Raw genomic sequence first — 21672 nt, 5'->3', positions numbered from 1 at the left:
ATCTACATGGCTTTGTTATCAACAAAGCTAATACAACTGCATCAGCTTGAACCTTGGCTATGTTAGCTCTGTTAGCTATGTAGCTAAAGTAGCTTTATTAGCTTCAGTCTGAGATCTGCAGTCTATGCACAAGTAGTTATGTAAGGCAAAAATGTCATCCTGCTGCTATTAAGCTGTCAAAGTTAACACTTCCTGAATAAACATGTATGGATGATGTAAATAGTTCTGTTTCCGCAGTGTGTGGTTACCTTATCTGACAACTATCTGGTAGGAGCTTTAAAAATAGCTGATGGCTTCTTTGTGTTGTTTAACAGCCATTAAAAACTCCTCACAGTAGCTTTAATGTCCCAAATTAATAGATCCCGGTGCTACAAGGCAAAGTAAGATTTTGTTTCTTTTTGCACAGATTCTACTTTAAAAGCAGACTGAGAGACTCTCCTTTAACCCATATTCAGCTATGGATAAAGCTGAGGCACCATGAGACTTATCATAAAGACTCTTGTTTGTCTGAGAGCTGGTGAAGTATGTAAGCCATTGTGAAACGTTGATGCATTACGTTCGTTCAGCAGATAAGCATCAGACAGAACACGTTCCAGCAACCAGAGAGGGGCACGGCAACCATAAATAAATAAATATGTTCAGAAAATGCAGCAAAAGTATTTCATCACTGACAATCTAATCTACTTCACACCACGATGACAGTAATGTGATGAAACTTGAGATGATCCTTTGGCTTCCTGACAGCACACTCGAGTACATGTTGTCATGCAGACAGAAATTGGCTGTTGAAGAGCTCACTAAATGCACACAGTTGAAATACGTTCCACTACGGGCCACACCCAGGTCACGCCTGTCAGCTCAAGAATTTTCCACTTGAGGGCTGAACAAAAACATCTGCTTTGACAAGACTGATGGCAAGAGGAGCGAATCCTAGCAAAAAAAAAAAAAAAATGTATCCAAGAGAGAGAAGTTGAAGCATTTTTCTGCCCTGAGAAAGAGGGAGAATACTCTCCAAGCTGTCTTTTTGGTATTTCTTTAAAGAAATAAGATAAGTAATTAATGTTATTAACTCATCACCTGCAGAGAAAGTTAATAGATGACAAAATCATATTGAATAAAGAAAAAATTGGCAGATGACTTCTCCCATGAAACACATATATTTTTAGCTGAGTACTTACATTACTTGAGATATTTCCAGCAGTTTTCAAAACCAGGGAAATCCTTCATTTTTACTATTGTAGTGGTAATTTCCAAGTCTCAGGGGCAGGTATATCTGTGTTGTCTGCGTAGCAGTAAAAGGAGACTTTATGATTCTGAATTACTTGGTCAAGGGGGCACATATGAATAGAAAACAAAATCTGACCTAAAACTGAACCTTACGGTACACCACAGGTAAGAGTAGAGGTAGAGGGGGAGTAATTACCCGTTGTGACTGCAAAGGTTCGCTCTAAAAGATAAAAATAAAACCAGCCAAGTGTTCATCATTGCCGTGAAAATACTGGATGTTCAAACACTGCTACATTATGAAGCACAAACTACTACCTGAAGTTGCCATTCTGTAGCTGTATCTTGGCTACACATTCTGTCCCTCAGGCTCCGCATGACAACCCAACCCAAATGAATCTGCCCAAGTTGAATAGAGACACACTCGTCTGCCCTGCCTTTGTTAAGCTGATGAGGTACAATATTATTTGGAGGACCAAACCCAAACATTATTTAAAAGCTAAATAAGTGTACTTTGGAATTTTTCAACATAGTCAAATAAATTACATTTCCTGTATGAATTTCTCAAATGAGGGAGAAAAGCTGGTAAAACTTGCCCTTCTGGTTAATGATCTGTGATGCTCTGCAACAGTGGTGAACTCAGGATCTTTGAGGGTAAGGGCAAAAATGATAAAAAGGGAACCTTCTGTTTATTCATTTTGATTATATCTATACAGACGAGGAATCATGATCCATTTGACCATTGGTTTTCCAAAGATAGACATGTTGTTTTGTCCAGTGAGATCCTGCCTGATGGAAGACAACCGTGGATTGTAATTCATCACGTCAACTGGAAAGGCTGCATGGAGTGCAACTCATCATTTATTGTCCATTTAAAAGTCAACCCTTTAGAAGACACCTTTGCCCTTTTTTCACCAAGCCAGTTCAAGTGCTGTTTTGATGCTAGAGCTTGACCTAGCACCAGCTCTTTGGTGCCAAAGCACCAGCTTGGAGCAAAAAACAACAACAACAAAAAAAAAAAAAAAACCTGGTACCAGCATGGCACCAACTCCTTGTTGAACCAGAAGAAAGCACCAGTTTAGGCTGCATGCTTACATCTGTAGCTTTTGTCATAAACGGTCCACTTAGAGGGAACTTCAGAGGGAAGTTTGTCAAATTTTGTTCATTAAGAAGACACTTATGAGGTAATTTGTCAAATTGTCTCCACTATGAGGACACTTAGGATGGCAGTTTATATAATTTTGTCTATTAAGAGGACACTTAAAAGGCAATTTGTCAAATTTTATCCTCTTAGAAGGCATCAAATCAGGCACTTTGTCATATTCTATCCACTGAGAAGGAACCAAAGTGGACTCCTTATTGTGCTTATCTACCACAGGGCCACACAAGAAAGCAATTTGGCCTGATTTTGATTTTTGGTTGCAAAACTCTTCTGGTTGAAGTAGTTAATGTCTTTAAAGATGCACTGTGCAAGGACTTAATTTTTTTTGTTTGTTTTCAGAAGAATATTAAGTTTTGCATAATTAAGGCCATGGTTGTTAGGACTGTAAGTCAGTAAGTTGTAGCTGTTTGTCAGAAGGCTTAGGGTGCACCGCAACTTCACTGAGTCGTGGCTGGCCAAAATTACATTTATGACACGTTCATTTACCAGCGCTGATTTCACTCAGGTTTCATCCATTATTTTCCACACTTTGTTCTCGCTGTAATGGAAACTTTGCAATTCACGTGTGGCCCGCATGAATACCTCAGTGCCGGTGACATAGAAAACAACCATCTTGACCTATGCCGATGGCATACAATCCAAATTAACAGCTTCATATTTTTCTTAACATGACATCTTTTTACTCTTAATATCTTCAACAAGATGCAAATGCAGTAAGAATTCAAATTCACTCAAAACCCTTTAGGTGTCTAACACAAATCACCTTGCTTGACCTGTGTGAAGTCACCACACCACCATCTTTGTCATTACTGATATCTGAGATACTGGTAAAACATGTTTTTTGACTTGTGTGCATCCTCTTTAGGTAACTTCACAGCACTCAAGTCCTTCTGATAATGACTTCATCCTTTAAACACAAAACATTTCTTTTTAGCTATGTCCCAGGTATGGTTAGAAGGAGGAAAGTTAGGTCACTGTCTGTCTACTTGTCATCTAAAACCTCTCTTTAGCCTCTTTAGGACTTCACCTGCATTGTAGATGGCTTGTGCACTAATCCATGCGGGAAACCTGATATTCTGCTTTCTCTTTTTGTTTACGTGAAGCCTGCATCTTTTTCAGTCAGTTAAACAAAGAAACCAGTTGTGTCCACTGGACAGAAACATGCCAGTCTTCTTAGAAGAACTTGAAACAAAAACTTCTTGTCCTTTTAACCTCAGTGAAGAAGGAATTTTACAGACAGGAAAATATACAGTAGGTTTTAACCTAGAGCAGACTGTACTGTCAGTGGGTCTAGATGGTTTCCATATGTACTCTTCATCCTCATGGACTTCTTTTATAAAACTCTTTCCCAGTATTCCAACCACTGAATTCATTCATACACTAGGTTTGTTAACATATACAATCTCAAACAGACGTGCCGATAACAGAGACTGCAGTGAAAGGTGTCTGATCATCAAAGTTTCTCCTAATTCACATTCAGGCTGATAGCTGTGGCTTCAGGAGCAGTTTAGAGATCTCTTTCCTGCCACTGGACACTAAGCTAGGGAGGAGCCCAGGATCAAACAACCACTCACAAAAAAGTGAACGGACCACCCTGCTTCCAAACAGTTGGTGACAAAAAACATTTTAAATTCAACTCAGCTTTACTGGTTTTTCATCAAAGTCAGAAAAATGTATCTCTGAGAATGAGACGTATTTAATGCTGTAGCCTGCTCTTCATCTCTCCTCCAATGTAGCATGTAAGAGCTACACTAGCTCTTACATACCATTTATTTGAGACGCCGTCTATTTCAGAACAGAAGTACCATAGAATACCAGTAAAACATTTTAGTTTTTTTGTTGTTTAACTTCATCTTCAATTGATAAACACAGTCCGGCAGTAACTATCATGAAATAACCACATTGCAAATATTACAGAATAAGCAACATTTCATAAATCAGACAGAGGAAAAAGACCAGAGGTCTAATCAGGGATTAAATCACGAACGCTGATTTAGCTTTGTTAGCTTTGTTAGCTTTAGCTACTAGGAAAGACTTTACTTGGCCACAAAGTACATTTATGGAGATCAATATTAGAAAAGATCAATTAAATGGCTGCAGGTGCCGGATCAGAACAAAATAATTGGGCTGCAGCCCACTGAGGTTTGGGAAAGGCTGATCTGGAGGCTCAAGGTCCCACTCACTCCACCTCTTTGCCTGTTACTTAGGTTAGGCTGACATCAGGTTGAGACTAAATTTCCTGTACGGTGACTGCCAGCTATAGGCTTCAAAAAGTCAGCTTCAAAAACCAATGGTGACATGACTGAGTCTTTGTCAATGTTTATATTCAGTCTATGGCTATACACAACTGTAAAAGTTAATGAATGGGCCCTTTATGTAGTAAATGAACGACAGAGGTTACAGAGATTGTGATGAGCAACCTCATTAGGAATCATAAAACCATAAAAAAGTAGTTAGGTCAACTTAACAGACTCGCTGTGCAAACATAAAGCTTAAGCTGTGAGTTTAATGAAGAAACAGCATCATTTTGTATTTTGAATATGTACAACAAGAATAGGTGTGCAAAGGAATTCAGGTAAACTTGAATCTGAAAATAATGTGATGAAATATGAAGAACTGTAAAACAGCAATATGTAGTCAAATGCATACAGTAAAATTAAAGGACGGGACGGCTTTCTAATCTCATTTGCCTGCAAATACACAACTGAACAAGACACATAATCAATACCAGGTAAAATACTGCTGCTGTGCTGCACTATCATTCTGCTCAAAACAAAATATGCAAACAATGAATACAAAAAATAAGCAGTTAGAAATAAAACACATGTACACCAGCAGCCAGAACAGCAGTATCAGACATTCAAACTCCAATATGTTTTCAGCGCTTTAAAGCACATAATAGAGTATTCGGCCTCCTCTCACCTAACATTACTTCTACATCTGCACACAAATACACACAAAAGCAACTCATTAAAAGTTTATCTGGAAATTAAAACACTATTTACATTTGTAAAAAATAGGGATATCATTTGATATTTTACATAATTGCACATCTTTGGCACTTAAATCTTTTGGATTACACTTGGATTGTTATAAAAATACAAATCATAAATCAACACATTGAGTAGAAATAAGAAAAAAAGGAGTGCAACAATTTAACAGAGCGGTCTCTTCTTTGGTTAACAGTTTGTGATGACAATAGTGTTTTGTCATATCCTAGTCACGTTTCAGTGCACTAAATCTTTTAAAGATGTTGGCCTTGGTTCTTCTCCAAAACGTCCTTTCTTTTGTTTAACAGTACAAACAGGATTTATCTTCATTCCATGGAGTTTCCAAGGAAGCAGTGGCCACCCATAACAGCTCCTAACTAGTTACAGTTTGAACTTGTTTAAAAAATCTAAAAGTCAGCAGGGAAGCTTATAGCATGGGTAAAGCTAATCTTTAAAAACAAACCATTGATGCTTTTTAAAAACTGAACAAGAAAATCCAACAGCAGAGTACTTGTAGCTCTGAATCTAGTGTTCATGGATGAATGTAGGTCTCAGACTACTGAAACTTTGTTCTAGCTCTGCTTCAGTTACAAAACAATGGTGGACTTCTCAGGATCAACAACACTCAGTCTAATTACAGTATACTTTTACTCCAGGAGGATCACTTGGATTAGGAGTAGCGGTAAACAGGATTTTAACTGAATAGAGGAATAGTTTTAGGAATCTTATGAGTATGGAGTCCATACCAATGGCAGCCTGTGGTAGTAAAAAAGTCATCTGTGGTCAACCCACTCCATCTTTTATTTTCCAAGCCTGGTAAATTTAAAGCCAGAATAGTGAGAGTACTTGCTGATCTGATCTAACCTTCAGACTGTAAATAACCAAGTGCACCCTTTCTTATCCTGCCCCTACATGCAAACTTTGTTTGCACTCTGTGATTTCTTGTTTGCTTTTGTTCAGCAGATGAGGTGTGTGAGGTTTGTAATTTTGTTTGATGGGATCACACACTGTAGTTAGAACTGGTTGTTTTCTCTTGTGCTTACTCAAACCGTTCCCACCCTGAATCCATGCTAATTATGTACCTGTAACAACTTCTCTCTAATTCTGTATATTTCTCTGTCTTAGCTTAGTGTGATGTCACTACATAGATTAGACTCTTTTACTAGTTTTTATTAACAAAAATCTATTCCTCTTTAAAAACATTTTTAGATTGGTGCTGATAAGCCATGAGCAATTTTGCCACCTATGCCAGGGATGGGCAACTTGGTTATCATAACTGGGGTTTTTCCATTACATTGAGTGGTTTGGCTGTACTTGTTTTGACTCTGCATGGCAGCCCAGCACAGCAGGAGATGGTTTGCCACCGCAATTGAGCTACCCGTTTGAGGGCACGTGTAGACCTGATGATGTAGTGTCTTAAATTGTTTATGATAAAAGCTACGCTTCACTAAGTATTGTTTTGTTCCTCCAGAAGAAGAAACACCCATTGATTCCGCTTCAAAACTTTTTCCTCTTCTTCTATTGCGAATCTAGCAGGTATTTAAGATAAGATATTCCTTTATTAGTCCCACAAGGGGAAATTCCAAAGTTTATTTCAAAGTCTGGTTGCGGTATTTCAAAATCTGGTTGCAGTTGTCCCAAATGATGACAAAACTCTGTGACATCATCATGCATTGGTGGATGGGTGCACTGGGCGCAGACCAACATGGCCAAACTAGTGAGAAGCAAACCAGTGCAGCTTGGTTTTGGTTTGCCAAAAGTCATAGTTGAAAAGCTGCAAAAGTTTACTCTCACTGCTGAAGGGCCACATTGTTATGAAGTAGGATACCCTCATAAATATATATTTTTGGATAAAATGGTCAAATATGCAGCTCACAATTAATGAAACTGACGTTCATATTTTAGAGCTTAAATGCAATTATAAATGCTTGATTTAACAAGCTAAGCACAAATTAATGCAATTGTAAGCTTTTTTCAATTTAACCAACTTTGTATTTGCTAGTTATTGAGGTATATTTTACATAAATATATAAATTTTTTCCAAATATATTTACGTAATTATTTATAAAAGAGTTTTACATAAGGAAATTCAGCCGATAATATTCACTATTTTCTTCAAAGGGACAAAATGCATCTCAGTAATTAAAGACAGTATCAAAATATTGCTACCTCATATTCTAACTTATGCATGGTGTTGTTTGGTCATCACAGGATGAATAACTTCACTGCAGTTTTTGACATGTTTTTCTAAATCTTTACAGGTTTTTCAAATTTGAAACTAACTCATGAAGATCTGCGCCACCAGTTGCCAATCCCTGAACTATGTAATCTAGTGCAAAAGCTTCCACACCTTAAGTTTGTTGGCAGGGTTATAAAGATGAAAATTACACTTTACATTTATTATTAAGGTCATAGCTAGTGGCGAACACCAAATATGAAAATGTCCCATATTCAAGCCACTGTAGACACATACATTAAGGGAGCATAATACTAGAAACACATAGAGATAACACACTCAAGTACACAAACACTTTAATGATAAATAAGAGAATTAAGACCTTACTAACCATATCATTTAAAAACTGAAACTGCAGAAGCTTCATAATTGTGAAATATATTGTGTTTTGTTTACTGCACAGGTGGCCATATTATGTCTAGTTTGTATATACTTTGTGGTAGATTGAATCATAAGTTTATTTATAATGCAACAGGAGCAACTTTTCTATGCTCTTGTACTAGACTCAACATTCCTCTCAGTCACTAACACCTTTTTATGCTGCACAACCACTCTCTGATTCCCTTGCCCTTTTGGTTTGGCTGCCATCAGGATGTCCTCATGAGACCCCATAGAACCACGTGACCCCACTGAAAAGGTCTGACTTTGAACCTGCATACCCTGACCTCTGAGCTCCACGCCCTGCTCTGCTGTCTGCATAAATCCCTGCGCTACATGTGCAACCTGCTCCCCACCCGAAGACCCATTCTCCACTACCAGCACCTTTCTGGACCTGGACGTAGTTCCTTGTGTGTGGTCTTGTGCCACATGCCCTGTCACTCCATCCATTCCTGCTTGCCTATCCACAAAGACGACACCTTGAGAACTTTGGATGCCACCGACCTTAACAAGACCCTGACCGAGTCCGACTGAGGCCACTTGACCCACTGCCTGCTGGGCACCAGACACCAGTACCATTGGAGTCTTCTGTTCGACCACATACATGGGCGTTGCAGCGTAGTACATGGCTGGCTGCTGTATGAGCAGCGTCTGACTGGGGATCACATACTTGTCCTGCACCTTTGGAACCGTAGCTGAACTTTCCACGACTCGCTCCTCCTGGACAAAGGTGGAGGATCTGGACGCTACATTGGAGGTGTTGATGGTATTGATGTTGGTGTGGTCCCTGTCCCTGATACTTTCTGTGTGAGTGTGGGTGTGAGTATGGGTGGAGGTGGAGGGCCTGGCAGGAGACACTGGCCTGAGAGGAGAGACAGAAACGCCAGCATCAACAGTCTCGGTCACCAAAGCTGAACCCCGACAGATCTCAGCCAGGGTTTTGAATTTAGGCCCAAGGTCGTCCAGGAATGCAAGGTCATCATCATTCTCAAGGAGGCTGCAGCAACTGACAGAGCCTGCGAGGGACTCCTGACCCTCGTAGTCATAAATCATCAGAGCATCCTTCTGCTGGGACTGTTGTGTGGCATGTTCAGATTTCTGCAAGAAAAAAAAGTGTCTTCAGTCATTGATAGGCTTGAGACAACATACAGCAATTTGTCGTCCTTACTCATGTGATACCATTACTGAATCTACATTTTAACTGCTGAACAGATTTCCCTGCAAATCTGACTCATCACATCACTTCTTAATGAGTCCACACAGTTGTGTCTGTGGCATTAATGAAAGTTAAAAAGCTAAAGAAACAGCTGATAGGGAATAAAATAAGACAAAATCAGCAAAATAACGTTGGACAGTGATAAAAACTGACAACATTTTGCAGTAAATAGATACATTAACTTCCTAGGGGCACTGCATATTCATCAGTTAATTAATAATGTGATGAATTATCATATGATCTTAAAATATATAAATGCAATATTCATCAGTTTTTGCAACAACTGTACTATGACACTGCAAGTATCCTAAGCCACGTATGTATTGTATTTTATCTTATGTCATTTCTCAGTGACTTCTCTTGAAATTTCACCCTAGCCAGTAATAACTAGTATTCAATTATTATTCTATTCTTTTTCTGTCAGAATATCATTATATTTCAGTCTGTTTTAGTTCCTCATCTATATGCGCCCCCGTCTTACCTGACATAGTTTCACATATCCATAGCACGGGATATACAGTCATGCGCATAAGTTTAAGGCATGTAGGGTGCTAAGTATTCATCAGGGGGGTCTGATGTGCCACAGGGGGAAGAGGGGGCAAGCTCGACACACGTAAACACAAGCGTCGCACTGCAGTCAAGGTCAGGCTCAACAGCATTTCTTTTGTCTGGGCCTTTTCCCCCTTGAGTATACGCACAGAGACCATCGGCAGTTTTCAGGGCTTTTGGACCTCCACAGCACAAGAAGGGACTCGTGGCAACCCAACTACCTGCTGAGATGTTATCCTCGGTCATGCTTACTCACCACATTTATTGTTTAATCTGCCCTAAAGGTCTGGGCTATGTTACTTTCCATGCCCTTAAGGCAGTTGTGCAAATCCTCCTTTCCACTGTTATTTTTTATTTTACGCCTTAGTTAAGCCTTAATTTTTTGCCCTGTTCTCCTTGAATGACATCTTTTGACATCTTTGTTATTGTCTTTTCATTCTCTGGCCTGAACAAGCATTTTAGCTTGAAGCTTTGTAAGATGGACCAGCCTGATGACAGACATGGAATGTGGCTGGTCAGTCAGCTTTGCAAGGTTGCACCTCCCCCACCAAATAAGTTATGAGTTTTGCATTCATCCTCACTTTTAAAACCTGTCAATAAACTGATATGATTGAGTGTTTGTTCACTTACTTTTATTTGTTGTTACTGAGCACTGCTGGCAGTGACTGTTTTTTTATTAATGCTAAAGTAATGTATCAGTTTGTTGCACTGTTTGTATAGATGGGTGTGGGGGTTGAAGAATTTTGCCTGGCATAAAGGAGTTGGAAATTTTTTTAGGCCGAACACTTCATAATTCAAATTCAAGTTTTTTTTTTAAATTACAGTTACCCCTTTAAAGATGTAATTAGAGATAGTTATTTACAAAGTCCAATTTTAGCTTCAGCTAATACGTACAAGAATTACTGACTTACTAAAAACAAACATGAACTTTGATCCCCTGGGATTATAAATACTCACACTGGAATAATACTCCCCCAGAAACTGCTCAGACAAGGCCATCCCGTCAAACATCCCAGTTCTGTATCTGGAGTAAAGACGCTCCTGTCCAGTCATCCTCCCAGCACCCATGTAGTCCATCTCTATTTGCCCACTGGACTGGTTGTATTGGTTGTACATGTGCATGTTCTCAGTTGTCAGTATGGAGCTGCCTAAGGCTGCTCCTCCACCTGCTGCTCCTCCCAGTTCAACAAGTCCACCTAGGTACCCCTTTCCCCCCAGATTGTTGACATTCCTGATATTTATTGTGGCACCATCAACCTCAACAGGGGCAGTGAGAAGAGGAACTTCCTATGAGAAACATTTGAGATTCAGTCAGAGATGCAGCAAATTAGAATAAAAATGTCCACATATTTAAGATCCTTCCACATCAGGATGACATTAATCAAAGTACCTTGTCTTCTCCCTGTCCCTCGGTGTGATATGAGATCAGCTGTTGTTTTGTATCAAAGGGAATCGCCTTGAAATTCGCAGCAGCTGCTGCACCACCACATAGGCAGAACAGCAGCAGGAGGGGCACCACTAAAAATGCACACATATATTCAAATGTCATTTGAATTCTAATGAAGGCATGCTGATTATTTTAATTAAAGCCTTTTGTTTACCAGAGAATTGCTCTTAATTAAAAAGGAATTACTCATGGCAAGTCAGCTACTCCTAGAAATGATCATCCTTTTCTCAAAAACTATCATGATTCACCCATCTATTACTGTTAATCCCTCCAACATGCTAGAACAAGTAGAGAGTTAATGTTTCATGTAAATTGACCAACAAACAGAAAGTGCAAGTCATACTCTACTCACACAGGAGAAGCAGCAGTCCCAGGAGCAGGAGCAAGACACCTGATGCTCCAAAACTAGATGTTTTTGTAGTGCGCCCTACACAGGTTCTAGTGTTTTCAGCACAAGTACACACAATAACGTCCATGACTTGAACATCCGCGCATGACTTTCCCTGCTGGTCCTTGACCTCCACTACAACTTTGTAAATTCCAGGCCACAAGTTGGCTTCGTCTCGTAGGATGGCTGCAGTTTCTGAAGAAACGATAAAACAAGCATTTAAAACTGTGTTGCACAACTTGTAAAGAAGTTACTCATTCAAATGTCACAGCAGAAGAAGTACAAGGGCTGAAGAACTGTATGAGAGTTCATGCAAGGTAGAAGAGGATTGAACAGTCCTTAAATTAAACAGTTTTATTTTCACAATTTTGTAACTTCTGAAGAAACAAAATCAACAATTTAGAAAACAATTAGAGAAGTTGTTCTCAACCCTCAAAAGTGGGTCATGGTCATTGTCAGTGGGTTGGGATGTTTGCCTTTGACAAAAAGTCTGTAATGTATGGAAGTCCTTAGCAGACACATATCGATTTATCTTATCTGACGCTGTTTAGCCATAATAAGGATAATCTTGGTTGCATTCTTGAGATCTTGATTTATTTATATTTGGATGACAAAGCTGTTTTTTTTTAATTCTGATCTGTTCATCTCTTGTGACTGAGTAAAAAAAATGTATGCATGCATGTACTCTTCTGTAATGTTTCTTTTTAGTGTTCTGCCTCTTTGTTTAATTATACGTTCTGGTCCATCAAAGGCCTAAACTTTAATTTAAAAAATTTGAATGGTTCAAATTTTTGGGGGCAACTCGGGTCACTGCGTTGCCATGTGGTGGGTCCTGAGGCTAGAATCACAAAGACGTCAAGACTTTAAAGTGGTTTCAAAAATGCTCAACTGGTGTGCCTAAGGCTAGACAAAAGAGAGCAATCATAGTTAGTTTTAACGTGTCACTGCTGTCACTGAGTCAGATTCCAACAGAGTGATTTACAACAGGCTGAGCGAAAGAGCTTTTGTTTACATTTTCACCTGTACAGTTTCACAGTAAGCAGAGGTTTAGCTCAGATAGAGGACAGGGGAAAGATTTTTCTTCAGAGAAGACCAAACACACATGCACAGAAAACAACGGACATCATCAACTATGTTCTGTAAATCCTGTCATTACATGTTTAAGTTAAAAAACAATTAACAATAAAATGAGTTTGCCTAGACAAGAAAGGCATTTTTATGTTTGAAAAGAGCTCCCTTAAGTTTTTCTTTTTCATTCACCAACACCATGTATTCAGATATAGTCATTTGTCTTTCATCTTACACATACAAATTAGGGCAGTCAAATGACTACACTTTTTAAAAAATCACAAGTAACATCAAAATTGCAGTTGATTGTGATTAATCTCCATTTTCTTTGACCAATTTGAATTCAACTTTTTGTTTCATTTTGGTTTGACTTTCTGCTAGAAAGTTGCTGTGGCAAAATCAAAGTGTGCTGAAAGCCACAATAAAACATTCAACTTTTATAAAAAAAAATGCATGTTCCAGTTATTCTTTATGCCAATCTATGGATAGCTCCTGGCACTTACATCCCACACAGAACATTTTAATCAAGGCACAAAGCAGGATTTTTATTTACAGCTTTGATACTTCAAATCCACATCGCTAAATACACAATAATATGACCACTACGTTTTCATAATGAAAAAACGTATCAGTGTTGCTTTTAATCCTCCATTTTGACACTAGAAGTAATAGACAGCAACTTCCTGTTAGTCTGTCAGCCAATCACCATGCTCCAGTTTCTTCTTCTATTGTTTTTTTTCATGGTAGGGACCAATCAGGGCCAGCCAAAGGTCAACAGCATTTCAACAGGTCAACATAAGTATTTGCCAGTTGAAAAAAAAAAGAAAATATTAGTCCTCTATGGTCCAAATAATAAAAACATGTTTGCGCTCCAAAAATGGGATTCATGGACATTTTACATGCTGAAATGCCACATTTGCGCTGGGTTAACTGAGATAAATGATAGTGATCGTTTCTGCTGTGCGGTTGTAGAAAGTTTTTATTTTTCTCCTGATAGACAAGGCCAGTAGGAACTAAATGCAGGTGTGAAAGGTTTGCGCATTGTTGATCTGGGTGTGATTTGTAAAAAGTTGTATGAATTTCAGTTTCCGTTTTGTTCTTTTACTTGTTCTGTCTGGTCATACAATTTTTTAATACATTCATTTGAAATCCTCGCATTACACATATTCTGATAGTCCAGACTGTCCTGGAAAAATAAATATCAATAAATTGATTGTGCTTGAAGAGGTTGAGATTCTACATGCATTTTTGCATAAATACAGAATGCCATCTTTATGTAATCTTACCATTAAGAGGCTCCACTTTCCACTTCCCCTTGCTACTCTCTTTGATCACAGTGAAGTCAAACGGAGCCGAATTGGGGAATTCATCTTCGTCCACAGCTACAGCGTAGATGACGTTATCCTCCAGGCACATGGTGTGAGTTGTGGCGGTCAGTTTAGGACAGTGATCATTAAAGTCCTCCACCTGAATAGCTATTGTCCCTGTGGCCGTCTTTGAAGGAGTTTCTGAAAGCCAGACCACAAAAGAACAGCGATGAAGATCCACATTAAACTGCCGTCGACCACACTGAAGAAGACTAAGTGACATTTCCATAACTCACCAGTAGTGATGCATATGATTTTGGCATAATATGTTCCGTTGATCAAGTACTTGGACTCTCTGTCTGGCAGCTTGTTCAGCCTGATATCTGCTGTATTTCTATCTATAATCAGCCAGTTGTCATCATCTTGGATCTTGGCATATCTGTTGTTATTAAAACCATGTTTAAAAGGATAAATATAAACTGTGATGTTAATTACATCTATGAAAAGACACAAAGACATTTTTGTGTTTTTTTAAAACATCAGTGACCATACCTTACGTTGGTGGCTGTCAGTTGTGTGTCACTGTCAATAGCAGCGTATGTGGTGATAATTTGGTTGAGGGACACAGATGTGTGGTCCTCAGAGATTGTCACCACTTTGACATTTGGCTGGAAACGGGGACCTTCCTTCTGATTGACGACATTTATTTTAACAGGGTAGTATTTAGAAGTTATGGACCCTCCTGGTGAGGAGCTGCTGCCAAAATTGTACGCCGCTTTGTTAGAAACAGCAATCTTCAAGTCGAGTGTCTTTATTTCTTCGTAGTCTAAAGCCTGTTGATTCACGGTAAGAAGATCCAATCAGCCTTCACAGTGCTCACTGAGTCATATTCATTCATTCGACTTTATACAGTTCAGTTACCTTGTTGATCATGATAATCCCCTCATTGGTCTTAGAATCAGTAGTGATGCTGAAGTAGCCGCCCTCATTTCCTGAGACTATTTCAAAGACAGCCAGCCAGTTGTCAGAGTACATCAGATCCATGTCCAGAGCTCTGATCCGCATCACTTCCACATTGATGGTGTTCTCTTCCACGCTCCCTTCATACTGCAAATGAAACCAAAAACATCAGACAGAATAGTTTTCTCAAAAAATACTAAAGCTTTAAGTGTTTTGATTGTGTCAGACCTACCGATTCTTTTTCCAAAGTTGGGATGTTGTCGTTTATGTCAAGGAGTTTGATCTCAATTTGTCCAGTACCTGTGTTTCCTCCTGGTAGTCCATCCAGGTCTGCGGCTTTAATAGTCAACCTGTATGTATCTTGTGTCTAAGAAATCACATTAAAGACAACATGTATTATTTAGATAGTGTAGTTTTGTAGTTTTTGTCCTTGCCATTGACTCAGACTCAACATGTAACTGTAACTGGTGGACATAAGGACATGTTTAGAACGTGAGATGAGTCTTATTTGACTCCAAAAACATAACGCTCTTTCTGAGTGAGCAAGAACAAGCTAATTTACTATCCAACAATGATCTCACTACTGTAAAAAGAGTTCCCGACAAATCTTCAGGTAAATGAGGGGTCTCACCTCCCTGTCGAGAGTGGTCCTGTGCACGATGACCTCTCCAGTCTGAGCATTGATGTAGAACATCCCGCCCAAGTTACTTTGCTCCACAATGCTGTACTTGATCTTTGAGTTGATTGTGTTCGCCTCGTCAGCATCAGTAGCTATCACTCTCATTACAACAGTACCTTGAAAAATTACCAGAGCAAATAAAAATTACATCAGTTTATTGATCACAGGTAAATACTGCATAATCTAAAAGATAATGCAGTGATAAAAGAAAACTGTACATGCTTGAAAGTACCTGCTGCACTTGATTCATTAACAGATCCAACTTGTGCTGCAATAACCGGTGGACAGTCATTCTCATCCACAACTGTGATTTTGAGATCTATTTCCTTCTCGGCTAGAGTCCCATCAGTGAACCTTGCCTCACCTTTTAGCTACAAAAACGAGAAAGTATTACAACTTTTTAACTGCATTGTCAAGTTTTCAGCTGAGCTCTACAGCCTCAGAAATTATCAAGAGACCACTCCAAATTTTGCTCAACTTGGCATCTCTAGGTAAGGCAAGGGAAGGTTTTTTGTGTACCACTCATGAAAAATTGAAAACATGATATCTATGGCATTAACAGCATCAAAATGAAATACACATCAACACAAGAGCAGAAAAAATAAAGACAATGCAATAATAAGACTTAGAAACAAAATATCCTCAAATTGTTTATCAGCTCTGTGCACTTTCTGGTGCTCTGTACTGTGAAATGTCTTACTACAGAGTCTTATTTTCCCAGCAGACAGATTCATTTGCTGGTCTTGCCTCATCAAATGCATTCCATTTAACAATCCAAACTAGAGTGTCTTCCTGGGAAATAAAGCTCACAGTTTGCCCCGTCTGTGTTGGGCACAGCCCTTAGCTGCCCTGGAAACTTCACCAGTTGTAATACTATTATAGTGCATACATGACTGGAAATTTTCTTCCATGCTTAAAAATTCTACAATATTTGATATACTTCAGTGGAAAATTCCTTTTAAAAATGTTTCTAGGACAGTTGTGCCTAGGGCCTATTTTTATTTATATGTATATTCTATACATGTGTTTACATGGCAACTTTTTAGGTGATTCAATGTTTTCTGGTTTTACCTGCATTGTGTAACAAGCTTCCTGTATACACAGTGTTAGCACTTTGTTCTCAACGCTAAGGAAGACTACTTGTCCAAACTTGTTGTTGTGTCTTCTATACCGCCTAACCCAGGCATAAAATAACCCGAACAACATCTTTGCTGGTCATGCACCCTAAGAGGTTGGATTGTTCAAGTGTGCTCCTATTTTACCCTGTTTTTTCACAGACTCAAGCTGACCCATCAACCCCCACTAGGGAGCTGGCATTCAAAAGTCCACTCATTGTCTTAAACACTTCACCAGTTTTAATTCTATCTTTGTATCTACTAAATAACAACACTTGTACAGCTCTTATAATGAATGAAAAAAAAATACATTTAATGATCGCATAAGCCATCAAATAATGCCTAAATACTAGGGCTGTCAAAGTTAACATGTTAATATCGCATTAACTCAAATTTCTTTTAACGCCACTAATTTTTTTGTTGCACAATTAACGCATGCACGTTCTGTGTGACCCTCAGCCCATCCTGTAGTTTGCCAGATCAGGAAGCGGCGCCGTTGTGATGCAGTGCAAGTGAGCAGAAATGTATACAGGACAGAGACTTTTGAATGGCAGGTTGAGCTTTGAGGTCATAACAGACTGAAGTTATGTACTCCTACTGTTGACATGAACTGAGTTATCAGGAGTTCGTAGAGTCTTAAATACCCCGTACCACTCGCTGGCCGAGCACACTGCCAACGCAGAGAGCACCCTCCCTAGCCATGCTGGATTGTTTACAACGGAGACATACAGACAACTCTGCAAGCAGGGATGGACTCGCCATCTGGCATACCAGGCATTTCCCGGTGGGTCGACGAACTTTTGGACCAGTATGATTTATTCATTTATTTATTTATTTCTGTGATGCACTGGCTCCATAGCGGCGCTGCCCCTTTATATTGACTTTTGACTGGTCTGATCACGTCTCCTAAAGGTCCGTTTACCCTCTCTCCCATCCACACTCAGCTCCTGCTTGAAAACGAAATTATTCTGAGAAAACGAACCAAACGAGCTAAAATGATCAACTGGGACTGTAAATAAATGCCAAATTAAAAATATAGTCAATCAAGATGCTGCAAAAGTGTCATAGACTCCACAGTCCCTATAGGAGATGGTCTGGTGCTGGTGAATATACAGCTACATCATGAGGAGGAGGAGGGGACAAAACAGGAGAGGCTGGTATGTGACAGGAGCAGAGGTGTTACAGGTCAGCCTGAGAGTGAAGCAGTGAACGAGCTCTGTAGAGTATCATAATATAAGCTAAAAATATAATTAGACTGTGGGTCCCTTTTATTTATGAAGAAAAAAATGGTTTGAGATTAAATCTGTAGCTTTTCTGTCATCTGAAGAATGAAAAGATGGTTAAGTCCTCTGACTACACCTTAAATGTACTCCACCGAGACTTCTTTTACTTTGTGTGTTCATGAGTTTTGAAAAGCAGCTTCAAATGTGTGTTTATTGACATCATTCCAGTAAATCTACTGGACTGAACAAGGTAATTTCTTACTGTCAGCATTTATTTTACATTTGGGAATTTTCTAATTTAAAAATAAAAAGATGGTAAATAATAGCTGACATTTTTTAAGTAATTACTTGCCTTTTCTCTTGAGTAGAGCAGATATGTCCACCTTACTCACCTCTGACCACATCAGAACAGTGAAAACACCATTAGATGTGTCTGTGCATCACTGCTGAACATATTACAAAGTTGGGTGGCGTGTTGTGCCAAATAAAACAAAAATGTTAATTTAATCAAACACAATGTGCAAACAGAAGAACCAGAGATTAAAAAAATCCTAGCAGTGGTCTTGTGTTTTCTTTCAAAGCTGTATAACACATAGATGTCTCACAAAATATGTAAAATAGCTCTTACATGATAGAAGGCGATCTCTTCCCGGTCCAGAATGGAAAAGATTTTGACATAACCGGTCTCACGTTCAACCTGGAAAACCCCCACAGGGGGCTGATCAACTCCAGGTCCAGTTAAATAATACAAAATCTTTGTGTAATTCTCCTTATCAGAGCGGATCTGAAAAAATAACGAAAAACATGAAGTTAAACCACATCATATGATGTCCAGGAGCTTTGAAATGCAAAGAAATAAAATAAAACACAATAATTGATGTACTTTTAAAAAATAAATTGATCATTTTCGCCTTTTTGTCCTTGTCAGGCATTATTTTACATTAATATTATTCTGATCTTGTGACTGAAAACACATGATAGATGGCCTACATTAATCTTTCTTTAGAAAAAACTTGTTTAATTTCTACCCAAACAAATAGCATGGCTTGGATCCCAAAAACCAAGCTGTGATATAAATCTGCCATAGATAAAGAACACCAAACACAGGTATGGTAAAGTAAAAACAAAGATGCATTCATTGTCACGTAGAGCCTTGAGTGATTCATAGAATGTGGAAGCCAGCCACAGTCTGCACTGCTGCTCTCTCAAACAAGTACAAGGTAGACATTGAATAAAATTGCAGGTTGGCTGAGGATAAAACAGGTGAAGTCACTAAGACATACTCCTGTATGTCGACATAGTCTAAAAAACTGGGTGAGGTTGTTTTTCCTGCTTTAAATGTTTGTTAAAATGTTAATAATGAAACCGAGTTTTTATGTCAGAGAAGTACTCACTCTCGCAATGCTCTGCAGTCCTGTGTAATCATGGTTCTCCTTCAGTTTTCTGGGAGCGATGATCCACTCTCTCTTCTGTCTGTGGAAACCATGTCCTTCCGCGCTTACAATAACAAACTGCGATGGAACAAAAAGTGAGGAAAAGATAAATAATTTTCATAGGTTACGGCAACAAACGTACAAATTGTTATTGATCCTGCTTTAAACACATATAACCTTATTCTGAGCATTCTTTTTGCTACATTATCACAAGTATGAGCAGGGACATTTAGCACTTTGGAGGCCCCAGGTAAAGACCTATGACAGCCTCATTTTGCTTGAAACAATCATAACCAACCAGAGAAAAAAATAATAATTTAAAGCATCTCATTTCAGTTTACTAAAGTAAATAACCAGCTCTCAATTATGGACACATTTTATACCCAAATAACCAACAATGTCTCTTACAGCTTTGGTTCCCAACCTGGGGTGCCAGACCCCCTGAAAGGCAGTACCAATGATCTAAAGAGTGACATGAGGCTTTTTCTGCTCTAAGGCTGTCAAAATCAGATTGGCATATATAAACTAAGATCATGGCAAAACTTTGTTTGAATAGTTTATACAAATGTCTTTTGGTATGATAAACATTTATAGACCATTCTCTTTAGAGTTTTGTCCATGACACAATCAAAATTGATGTTTTTTTGACAACAATCACTTTTTATTCATGAGGGTCTTGGGGCAGCTGGCTTTTCTTAGATACAAGTGAATGACTGTCTAAGAGCATAATGATAACTCAAACTTGCCACACCTAAAGAGCCTAATTAACATGTAGCTAAGTTCAACAAAATTTATGAAAATAAAACAATAAGTCAATAAATATGCTCATTACTGGGGCAATGTCCCTTTTTCTGACACAAATCAGACATTGTTTTTTGTTTACTGTTTTTTGAAGGGCGTCCACTCCAGATATATTTTGGAAAATCAGACTCCATTTAGATGCTTTTTTCCCACTTTTGCCCCCCAAAAACACCTAAAACACGTGACTTGACCAGTCAAACATACTTCAAGCGCAGGCCCACTATATTTAGACTTGTATGCCCCTATCTCCTATGTGATGGACACTTGTCAACTATATTTTCAGGTGCCTAATGCCCCTGCAATTACCTTTGCCTATTGGGAAAGTAGTCTGTGAATATGCAGACACATTAAAAACCTAAGAGTTGATCATTTCAAACTAAATGTTCTCAAAATTATCTTAAATTATAAATTTGCAACGAAAATAACTAAAATTAAATAAAATGTGTGTTTTTGTCCCTTTGCTGTCAAAGTTTCATGTTTGACACAACACAGATGGAGCTATTTTTCCTGACACCATCTCAGTTGTCCCAAACTAGATTTCGTGCTTCCAAACTTTTCCCACATCCGCTAACCCGGGAGATAATTAGGGGAGGCTTTTGATGGAGATGATATAAAGAAATGGTTGTTCCATGACCTTTCAGCACAATACACGGGTGTCCATGTAAAAAGAGACTGCGCATTAACTTTTAATCCAGTGTCTATGACCAATCACGCGATGCTTCGACGTCTAATTCCCGCAAAAAGGCATCTAACGGGCTAAATACCCCACTGAGGCAGAGCCACACCTGTTAAACATCGACTACCCTTAAAACAAAAGCCTAATAATCACCGTGTACTTACTTAAGACTTTCCCTTACCGTTATAAAGGACGCCAGTAGAATAAAAAGGCAGCCTTTCAGCTGTGGAGTCATCCCGGCTTTGAGAAATATAAACTTGTTAATCCTCTTGTTGAAGTGAACTCGTGTGAAGTTGACTAACTGTAGTCTTCCGTAGGTTTCGTACAGACTTTGACCCTATGGAGGGGTAGGGACTTTTACAGCAATAGGCGGTTCCTCCCTCGGTTTGATTGCTCACAGGCGACTGCTGATAACAGGCGGAGAAGGGAGGTATTATGTCCTGTGGAGCATTGCTGCAATAGTTGTGTTAAGCAGCCTATTGTCTCTGACGCGGCACGAGAAAAGGTAGACTACATTGAGGGGGTAAATCACCTCAAACTGGCAACGAAATATGGTCAAAACGCAATTATGTCACTTTTTGTATTTCTTTGGGTGCAATGTGTGAAATAGTGTTTAAAATTGTTTTAAACAATGGCATAGACAAGCGAATTAACTTTTTAGTACGGTGAAATATCAACTGTGAGTTGCATTCAAGCTCTAATTGCCATAGCTACCCATCATTTGTTATATTTTGCCCTAGACTTTTAGCTAAGCTAACTCCTTGTTCTTAGAGAAAGTCCATAGTCACGCTGAGTTTAAAGGACTGATGTCAGTGTCCTC

General features: G+C 38.9%; 1 protein-coding gene across 1 annotated transcript; it reads right to left on the bottom strand.

Annotated features, from left to right (window-relative positions):
• Window positions 1-4872: 4872 nt before the first annotated feature.
• Window positions 4873-21238, bottom strand: LOC121519960 (desmoglein-2-like). The gene is made up of 14 exons (XM_041803090.1): window positions 21034-21238; window positions 19337-19453; window positions 18571-18726; window positions 15837-15975; window positions 15557-15720; window positions 15158-15292; window positions 14887-15072; window positions 14518-14798; window positions 14262-14404; window positions 13945-14166; window positions 11555-11785; window positions 11146-11273; window positions 10713-11042; window positions 4873-9088 (listed from the first exon to the last, which is right to left on the bottom strand). The coding sequence occupies exons 1-14, from the start codon at window positions 21085-21087 to the stop codon at window positions 8099-8101; spliced, it is 3276 nt and encodes a 1091-aa protein (XP_041659024.1). The 5' UTR covers window positions 21088-21238; the 3' UTR covers window positions 4873-8098.
• Between the last annotated feature and the right edge of the window lie 434 nt (window positions 21239-21672).

This window comes from Cheilinus undulatus, linkage group 13, assembly GCF_018320785.1.
Source record: "Cheilinus undulatus linkage group 13, ASM1832078v1, whole genome shotgun sequence".
Taxonomy (NCBI): domain Eukaryota; kingdom Metazoa; phylum Chordata; class Actinopteri; order Labriformes; family Labridae; genus Cheilinus; species Cheilinus undulatus.
The sequence above is the reverse complement of the archived record's forward strand: the minus strand, read 5'-3'. Positions and strand labels throughout refer to the sequence as shown.

What these genes read in the sequence shown, in the direction of transcription:
- LOC121519960 (XM_041803090.1), bottom strand. Translation starts at nt 21,087, where the DNA reads ATGACTCCACAGCTGAAAGGCTGCCTTTTTATTCTACTGGCGTCCTTT. An exon ending in GGGACTGCTGCTTCTCCTGT is followed by an intron (nt 11,274 to 11,554) that starts GTGAGTAGAGTA and finishes GTGCATTTTTAG; the next exon opens with TGGTGCCCCTCCTGCTGCTG. An exon ending in TGGGGGAGTATTATTCCAGT is followed by an intron (nt 9,089 to 10,712) that starts GTGAGTATTTAT and finishes TTTTTCTTGCAG; the next exon opens with AAATCTGAACATGCCACACA.